The sequence below is a fragment of the Hippocampus comes genome, unplaced genomic scaffold (assembly GCF_001891065.2).
Source record: "Hippocampus comes isolate QL1 unplaced genomic scaffold, H_comes_QL1_v1.1 scaffold345, whole genome shotgun sequence".
In the NCBI taxonomy this organism is placed as follows: Eukaryota; Metazoa; Chordata; class Actinopteri; order Syngnathiformes; family Syngnathidae; genus Hippocampus; species Hippocampus comes.
In genome coordinates, this window is record NW_017805538.1 from 327815 (window position 1) to 336988 (window position 9174).

Here is a 9174-nt window from a genome sequence, read left to right on the forward strand (position 1 = left end):
AAGATAAGAAAACCTTTATTTGTCTCACAATGGAGAAATTCGCAGTTTACAGCAGGAAAATTTGGAGGGAAGAAAGTAGAAAAAAATTTAAAAATAGGTCATAGATCACATATAGAGAAGAACAACCATTCACACCCACATCCACACCATCACCGATCTCATGCTGCCCACACACAAATTAGGAGAGTGAACCACTACACCATCAGCGACCCTTGTCTGAAAATCTTTATTTGAAAAGACCACTACTTTGTACCTGTGCTTTTCATTTTGTGGACAAAGAGCACGGTGCTGAAACATGCACATTAAACTTTGTACTGATATGCTTGAATTGCAACAAACTATCAGAGAAGAAGAGGTTTAGAGACTATAATATGTCATTCTGCGTTGTAAAGAATATGACAAGGAGATAAGACAAATGATAAATCTATTGGAAAAAAGAAATGGAAACTGCAGTTTTAAAGTGGATTTAGTTCAAATAGTTAAAGACTAAATATTTGGTTGGGAGAATCTTAGAGTTGCGTAGTTAGTTTTCCTTATTTATCTATTATTTCCCTCCTCTCCTGAGTGCGACAGTTTGACGGGATACCTCGTTCACACTCCTTAGCAGTAGATGGCGGTAATGTGACTGACAGTTTCCTGCCAACAACGACGAAGAAAATGAAAGAAGAAAAAAATGCGGGCGCGGTGTTCAAATGTGTTTCCGGCGCTCTTCTGTTTGGATCGGAGTGGCAAAGATGGTACCCGCCAGACAAAAAAGGTAATCGTGTAGCGACGGTGTTTACATCGTTGAGCAGTGCCTTCGTCTCTAAATCATTTTGCCCAGTTTCCCGTGTGTATAAATCATAGCAAATTCTGGATTGTGGAGTCTTTGTTTGTTTAGGGACGTGACGCCGTTCAGAGCGAATCCATTTGTATGGGTTTGTAATAAAACTGTCCGCGCTCTAAGGAAAGACTCTCTATTTGCTGTTTTTTTTTTCCAGTGAAGACAAAATATACAGTGGTTATTTTGCCATGAACCGCATGAGAACTACAAATACAAAGACTGTGCCAGAGAAAGTATACTCGGTTGTGGGTCGAACCATCGCCCTGAAGGTGATGCTTTAATTCATCGCATCGGTGGTTCAAATACCCCACCGTACCTATTTATTTTATTTTAATCTTAGTATGTTTACAATTTTTTTGCAGCCAGTCGGTGCTTCAAATACCGCAACGTACCATTTTATTTTATTCTAATCTTAGTATGTTTACAATTTTTTGCAACCAGTCGGGGACTGTAAACGGGCCTTTTTGTTTCACGTGTGTGTTGAAGTGAACAGTTTTTCAGGTGAACAATTTCGATGTGGTTTGTGAAACACAAAACTAATTGGAAAAATGATAAGGGCCCCCAAAATAAAAGGTTATAGTTAGGGTAAGGATAAATAGGGGTTCAGCAATAAAGAGGTGAAATTAATCTAATGAGGTTGGGGTTCCAATTAATAAAAGTTCAAGAGTTTGACCTGTATAAAATCAAATAAACAAGGTTATGACTCGGCAACTGAAAGTTACTGAACTGACATTCCCCAAAGGACCACGGCTGGAATCAAGCCCCAGTTTATGTGGAAGCCAGTAGAACCGTAACACGGTAGCCTACACATCACGGGAAAATAACCTATTCACGGCGACCCTACTGTAATCAGTAAAATAGATGATTCACAGCTGACCCAGAATTTCTCGCTCCAGTGATAGACCAATCAGAACCGTACTTCTCCATTGCTTCTGATTGTCAAAGTCCACCAAAAACTTCTAATTTTGGAAACAAATTTAGAGTTACATTTAACAAAACTACGAGCTGATGTTTGCAAAGAAAAGGGAAACAGCCTATCGCTATGGTCGGTGGCGAAGCAATGTGGGATATGCTTGACAATGTAAGGACAAAGTATGACAGTAAACTTGTACTTGACTTGATGCTACTATTTTTCGCACAAAGGTCGAACCCCTCCTTATAAGGGTCCGCGGTCAATGTAAGATTCCGTACCTGTTATTTTTTGTGTTTTCAAAAGACAAAATTTACCCATAAATGCATTTAAAATAAGGTCTTAAGGGCTGACTAACCTTTACGTGTCATCACCATGTCATTTTAGATATCCTTACATGAAAGAAGTCATTTCCCTTGCCCAAGTATTTTAACCAATACTTGAGTTTACAACCTACGCCGAAAGTTATTCAAACAAAAAGATACTGTAAGATATATAATTCACTGTTCGGACCATTACCAGCCTTATCGTTAAAACCTGATTTCTCTTGAACCATTTTAAATTGCAAGATGTTTTGTGAGATATGCGTCTCTAGTTTCGCTGTGCATGTCCTGCTTCGCCATTAAGTTCTTCAAATACTGTACATTGAAAAATCTGTTTTCCAGTGTGGCAAGAACCCCCAACAGTGTTGTCCAGAGAAAGAGTAAAATTAAGAGCTACCGACAGTCCTACCAGAGCATGACGGCGGCTTCACGTCTCTGCTTGACGAGGGCACTGACATCATTGTGGCTCAACACCAGCAGGACAGCACCAAAGTCTGACAATATCCTTGTGAGTCATCCCAAGTCGTTTCTCGCTTGATGAGAGAGAGACAGGTTATCATTAATGGGTCATGTCCCCTACACTTTTATCAGGATAAGGTGGATCCCAGACAGTTGGCTTCACTGATGAAAACAGAATGGCAGCTGTCCTATGTCACACCCCTCTACCAATTCCGCTATACCCAGCTGAAGAGCTACTCCAGGCAACTGTCTGCATTTATGGCTGCAGAGAAGGAGCAAGTGGAGGATGGAGCTACACAAAACTTCAAGGTCTCCTTCTCCGTGGTTCATGGCCTGGTTGAAACAGATTACGATGCTGAGACAATTTTAATACAGGTGAGCGCTGGCTTGTGGATCTTATACTCAGACAGATGTCAATACATTTGCAAGATCCTTTAGAATATTCTTCCATTGTCTCCTACTACAGATCTACTCAAAGTCCTTCTTTGCCGGCCAGAATGAACATCAGAAGCCAGTATGGAAGGGCTGGCTTGCATGTGTCAATGGCAACCGTGACTACATTAACTCACTCCCAAAAGAGTTTATTTCTCTACCACTATTTGGCAGCAGCGGGACAGAGGCACTCACTGCTTTGGTGAAATCCTGGTTCCAGAAGAACTTTGACTGCTGCTTTGGGTCGTTGGAGATCAACCACATCAGCTTGCAGTGGTTGGTGGCATTATGGACAAACTACCATGCCGAGTCCAATATCAAGCAACTCCAAATGATTTGGACTCTTCCAGTTCAGCCTCTACTTCAGGTCTCCTATGCTGTAAATCCTGTCGATGCTTGGGAGCTGTGGTGCAGTGTAAAAGGAGATCAGCCAGAATTGGTGAAAGAAAACAAAGTCATTGATATAGACGATGTGATGAGGCTCATGAAGGGGCTGATGGGCTACTTCTATCGGCTCTTCAAGGTGGATCTATCAGCGGGGAGCCTGAGCTCTGTGTCCACAGCCCTGGGCTCAGCCAAATGTCGTGGCCAGATTAAGGTACTTTCATCTGAAACAGCATTTTCATTTGTGTGTCCAACAAAAAATAAGGCGTGCAGTTAATATTTCTGTGCTTTTGTTTCATTTGTTTCAGATCTCCAACAGCAAATGCATGACCACCACACTGACGCTGCTAACAGAGTGTGCCCTCCTCAAAATGCCCATTTAACGGGCCCGTCATGAAGCAGAGTAAATTGTCTAATTCACTCAGCTTGCTCTTTTAAACCTTGGGATTGTAGTCTTTGATTTTATCTGTAAAATGATTGTAAATAAGCGCGTTTTATTTGCTGTCCACCCAAGCTGTGAGACAGCGTTTTTTTTTCCATTACCTTTTACACAACAGGCCTGAGAACTTTGTCGAGGGGTGGCCGAGGAAAGCTTTCCATTTTAATGAGGATCTGTATAAATGTGAGAGGACATACATTTATGTTAAGAGTTTGAATCCTCAACAATGAGAGTCCACCCTCCAGAATCATGACAACCTTCAGCCTGTTTATTATTCTTCATAAACCAAGACGCAGCCTGCTTGCTCACAAGAAAACAAGCAAACATTGATGCCCATCCACAAAATTTCTCTTCACTATTTAAGTGGTCATGTTTGGCTGAAGCAACCAATGTTTTGACATTTTGCCAGGTACTGTATAATTGTATATTCATGAGTTATTTTGCTGTTATTTTTATGGCTAACATAGCTATAATAAAAGCTAAAGGTTTTCTTTCAAAATATTGTACATCATCATGCAGAACACTGAACACAATCAGTTTGTGTTGCAACATGTGGTTTAGTAATTAGCTTCTTCCTGGCTTTTACACAAGTACACAAACAGTCAGCATTGAATAGTCTTTAATACGGATGTCACAAGTCCATTATATAATTTGTCCATCTTAATACAAAAAAAAAGACGAAATAAGGAGCCCAACAAAATGTTACGGTTTAAATGTCAACAATAAAAACAGGCAGTTTACATCGACCCATACCCAAATGCATACTGTACAAAAACAATAAATTAAGGCAAAAAGCAAAAATGGATGTCCTATTTCAGTTTGTAATGTGTGAATGTCAAGTTTAAATTCTACTACAGTAAATTCATGACACAGTCAGTCACTACGCTCTTACTCTTGATGACAACCAGAGCTTCTCATTCTTCCATGAATTTGCAAGGCGATAAAGATAAAAAAAAATACTAATAGTTGCACGCAGTAGATTTGTGAAGGAGTGTTTCAACTCCTGGCCAGTATCCCAAACAATACTGAGCTACTGCTGATTTCATTCCTGGATTAAAAAAAAAGGGAATAAATGAGTGGGCTTGGGTTGTGACAGGAAGAGTAACTGGCATAGAAATGCCAAGCAAGTTATGTGAGTGATTCACAGTGGCAACTCGAGACAATCCAGAAGTCACGACATATATTTGTAATGCCACTTCTTGTGTTGGGCACATGAGCTGGACTGGACTGGCCATCGTACAGTGGGCAAAATAAATGCCAGGCGCACCGGCAGCCCTTCAGGGCCAATTCAGTGCTATTGATTCGTTATTTTCTCTCCTTTGTTTTCATCAGGGGAACGGCCCACAGTTACAGGGAGCGATTCATTAATGCACTCACAACAGAGACAGTAAATGGACCAAATCTTTGTTAAAGTAGCCTACGAAACCTGTTCAACTTATTTTAGAGGGGGCGACCCCATGGTCCGACTTCAGTATGGACAGTACATTGAGCTAATCGGGATATGGTATTTATGCATGTAATTTGGTCTGTCGGTCCCGCTGCTAGTTTCACAGTCGTGAGGTGATTAAGAGTATGTATCGAATATGCGTTGCAACATGATAATCCAAATCAAGAAAGAAGGTTAAGATGTTGCAAAAATGTGCAACAATCAGATAACGTTCGCTGGTGAGGCTGCTGTGGCCTCTGGGGTCCGGGTTTTCATGCATATGAGGCTAGACACATTTTTACATAAAACAGCAGTGGACCAATATTTGGGATTAAGTCCACAATATAATCCAGCATCTCAAACACACATGGCTAAGGATGAGTGTTAACTTGGGTAATTTTCAACCATAAATGTAAATATATAACTCAAACTATCACGATCCAACGCTCACAATGATGTCCGTCATTAATTCAGAAAGTGGGAGGAGATGTAAATGATGGAGACAAAAATGATCTACTCTGACTGATAGAGTGCAGTCAGTGTCTTTTAGGAGGCCAAACCCAGGAAAAATCCTCCAACGAAACCACTGGACAAGACGATGTTTCTCTTGATAAAATCTGTGGCCTGTGTGATAGGGGAGGAAATCATTACAAATAAGCACAGTGGATGAAGAAAGACAAATAGAAATCTAAAAATTGAGCATAATGCCAAACATAAAACAAATTGAGCCTGATGGATTTCTGTTTTACTTCTTTTGTTCAAGGGGGAGTTTGGGATTTCAATGGACCCTCACTTTACTTCACCCCCACCCCACGCTTTTTCAAAAAACGTCCAAAAACAAAGCCACCAACATGAGTTTGTAACGTTGCAAAAACAGGGGTTGCACTTCCCCACCGAACAAAATTGTTTCTGAAAATGTTATAAAAATTAACAAATATGTGAATGCGGTGACGAAGCATGAGTTTGCGGGAGTCCAATATAATTAAAATAAAATCAAATTTAAAGGCTGTTAAGGGGTTATTTTTCAAAAGATCATTTTAATATTATTCAACATTATCTGGTCATACAGGCAGTTTTAAGATATGACAAAAGTGCAGTTGCCTTTTTTTTTAAACCGCAAATTCCCCCTTGAAGTGACGCACCATTCGTAAGGAACATGCTTTTTGTGGCATGAGCAGTACAGTTAAGTATGTGCATTGTTGCGCAAAAAAATCTCATCCCATTTTTGTTATTCATGTTTAGTCAAGATTTTACTTGTCTAAATTGGATCATAAATTATTGTTTTTTTTTTAAACTCACGCCTATGCCCCCTGCCTGACCCAAAAAGTTGCTTTTCAGTTAAATTTGTTAGCATTACAGTTCACATTAAAAGGTGGGAAAAGATATGAAACAAATCTATCTTGGTCTAATTTTCCCATCACAATAAAGACATTTTCATAAAGGAGGGTGTGGTGCATTCAATTGGGACAAAACTGTTTTCCAATCTATAGAAAAATAAGATTCTGTAACAGGAACAAGCATGAAAGACAGCTTTTCTTTTAACAGATACCTTTACCTCCTCAATGAATGTGTTGAGTTCAGGGGCTGCTTTGTTCGCTTTCTTCTTCAGGTGTTTCTTTGCTTTGTTGACATCATTCTCTACTTTTTTCCAGTCCACCTGCACATAGCCACTGTGATTGGCAATCTGTGGAAATAAGGTGCACACATTTAGGATTTCTCAACTGAGAAAGACATTGTTCCACTTTTTCTAGCTATATATTCTTACACAATATCCTGACCTCTGCGCGCGCGCGCGCGCGCGCGCGTGTGCCCGCACGGATAGTCCCTAGGTGTGATTGTGAATGGTTGTTTGACTACGCGTGCCTTGCGATTGGCTGGCAACCAGTTCAGGGTGTCCCCCGCCTACTGCCTGAAGTCAGCCAGGATAGGCTCCAGCACGCTTGCAACCCTCGTGAAGAAGTGAGGTTAAGGGGTTTTATATGTGCCTGTATCAAAGCATTCAATACGGGGGTCATGGTTTGGGGTCTGCCGAATCAATGCATTTCATGTCTTTTTCAGTCACGCAACATTCAAGATCATTAGCAAATCTACAATGAAAGCATCTGATGCAAGACTCACGATCTTCCTCACTAGAAGTAGAGGTTCACCTGTACATGGCATTGTTAAAATTGGACATTGAAGTACAGTCAGGTCCATAAATACAATTTTCAGCATACTCTAGCTTTAACCCTTTCAGGGGCAGCGGTTCCTTCAGTGGACAGCTTATCATGTTATCAGGTTACTGGGCGCATGAAAAGGTTAATTTGAGGGTATTTACAACCAAATCAAAGTGCGAAAGCAACCAAAGAATTTTTTTAAAGGCAAAGAAGTGGAATGTTCTGCACCGGCCAAGTCAATCGCCTGACCTGAATCCGTCTGAACATGCATTTCAGTTGCAGAAGACAAAATTGAAAGGAAAATGCCCGAAGAACAAGCAGGAACTGGGAAACCCAGCATCTGGTGATGTCCTCCGGTTCGAGACTTCAGGCTGTCCTTGTTTGCAAAGGATTTCCACACAAAGTATTGAAAAGTGACAATTTGATTGATGATTTATGTTAGTTTGTCAAAATACTTCTGGAGCCTTAAAAAGTGGTAGGCACATTAAAAAAAAAAAAAAAGAATAAAAAATGGCTTGAATGTAAATAGCCTCAAATGAAAGCTCGATCTGCAGTTCAAGCACATCCTGATTGTTTCATTTCAAATTCCTTGTGGTGTTATAGAGAGCTGGAGTGCTGAAAATTGTGTCAATGTCCAAATATTTATAGACTTGACTGTATATACACAGCAGCACTGACTGACTGACCGACTTTGCTACTTACGGTGTCAGCACAAGTTAATACCAACAGTAGCAATAATTTAACACAAAACGAGCAACGTCCATCCAGCCCAACTGCTCATTCTCAAGAGGGTCTCGGACGTGCTGGAGCCTCTCCCAGTTGTCTTTTGGGCAGTAGGCGGGGTACACCCTGAACTGGTTGCCAGCCAATCAACTAGAAACAACACCCCTTTATCTATACTACACCATACTATACTATACTATACTATACACTGCCTTGACACAACAACACATTTGTCAATAAACACATTCACAAGTCTTAACTACAACTGCAGCAAAGCATTGTGGGAATGCCACTTCTTGAATGACATTGTCAAGTCCTCAGAAGGCCACAATATTTCAGCACAATATTTGTTTTTGTGTGACGTTCTATAACGTGCCTGTCACCGTGAGTCGATCGTGAAGTTCGCGTCAGTATGCCAAGTAGTACACTGGAGATTGTGTGACTTAGTTTCAAATTAGAAAATGGGAAGTACTGTGTTAGCCACCTAAATGTTGATTTAATCGTGTTTCATTAATCTGCCTTGTGTGAAGCTTCTCAATCCATGTTATAGATGTTTTCCTATTGGTTATTTTTTGTCCATTTGAACTATTTATATTCTCATACTTGTTCAAAACAACACTGATTGCGATCTTGAGAGCACATTCAGTTGTAATTTTCATTTTGGATCAAATGCAATATGAATAGAATGTCAAAAAATATGTTGGGGGAATGGTAAGCTCAATAAAGGGTAAAATGATACAACTTCATGAAAATATTATCATCTACAGAGGGGTGGTCTGAGCCATGAAACACCAGTAATCCTGTTATGTTCTTGGGATAAAAATGTGGAAATTATGACAAATTGTTCTGGAAGTAGATTTCTATAGGCTGGCAGCACTTCAACACACACACACACACACACACACACACGCACACACACACACACGCGCACACACACGTGTGTGTGTATGTATATGTATATATATATATATATATGTTTCTTCGAATTTACTTTCGTTTTGTTTTGTTTTGTTTTCCGTGTTGGGGGGGACGCAGCAGATGATGGACGTTTTGTGCGCATGCGGGTTGCTATTTAAGTCCGCAAACTGAGGAATCGCGC

At 40.3% G+C, this 9174-nt stretch overlaps 2 protein-coding genes across 6 annotated transcripts in view; one reads left to right on the forward strand and one right to left on the reverse strand.

Annotated features, from left to right (window-relative positions):
* Positions 1 to 676: 676 nt before the first annotated feature.
* Positions 677 to 4269, forward strand: cenpl (centromere protein L). Its single transcript, XM_019878458.1, has 5 exons — positions 677 to 757; positions 2399 to 2564; positions 2648 to 2890; positions 2982 to 3545; positions 3640 to 4269. The coding sequence occupies exons 1-5, from the start codon at positions 693 to 695 to the stop codon at positions 3712 to 3714; spliced, it is 1113 nt and encodes a 370-aa protein (XP_019734017.1). The 5' UTR covers positions 677 to 692; the 3' UTR covers positions 3715 to 4269.
* Positions 4270 to 4587: 318 nt separating this feature from the next.
* The window catches only part of LOC109520895 (FUN14 domain-containing protein 1), a 15679-nt gene continuing 11092 nt past the window's right edge, over positions 4588 to 9174 (reverse strand). For 4 of the 5 annotated variants that reach the window (XM_019878464.1, XM_019878463.1, XM_019878461.1 and 1 more), the window contains exons 4-5: positions 6746 to 6880; positions 4588 to 5820 (exon numbers count right to left, since the gene is read on the reverse strand). In XM_019878464.1, the coding sequence (XP_019734023.1) occupies positions 5743 to 5820; positions 6746 to 6880 (213 nt within the window). In that variant the 3' untranslated portion in view covers positions 4588 to 5742. The remainder of the gene's footprint in view (positions 5821 to 6745; positions 6881 to 9174) is intronic. The other variant, XM_019878462.1, reaches the window with a different exon arrangement.

Excerpts from the sequence above, each read along its gene's own strand:
- cenpl (XM_019878458.1), top strand. The coding sequence starts at position 693 with ATGTGTTTCCGGCGCTCTTCTGTTTGGATCGGAGTGGCAAAGATGGTA. Across the intron at positions 758-2,398 it reads GTACCCGCCAGACAAAAAAG|TGTGGCAAGAACCCCCAACA; the intron begins GTAATCGTGTAG and ends TCTGTTTTCCAG. Across the intron at positions 2,565-2,647 it reads CAAAGTCTGACAATATCCTT|GATAAGGTGGATCCCAGACA; the intron begins GTGAGTCATCCC and ends CACTTTTATCAG.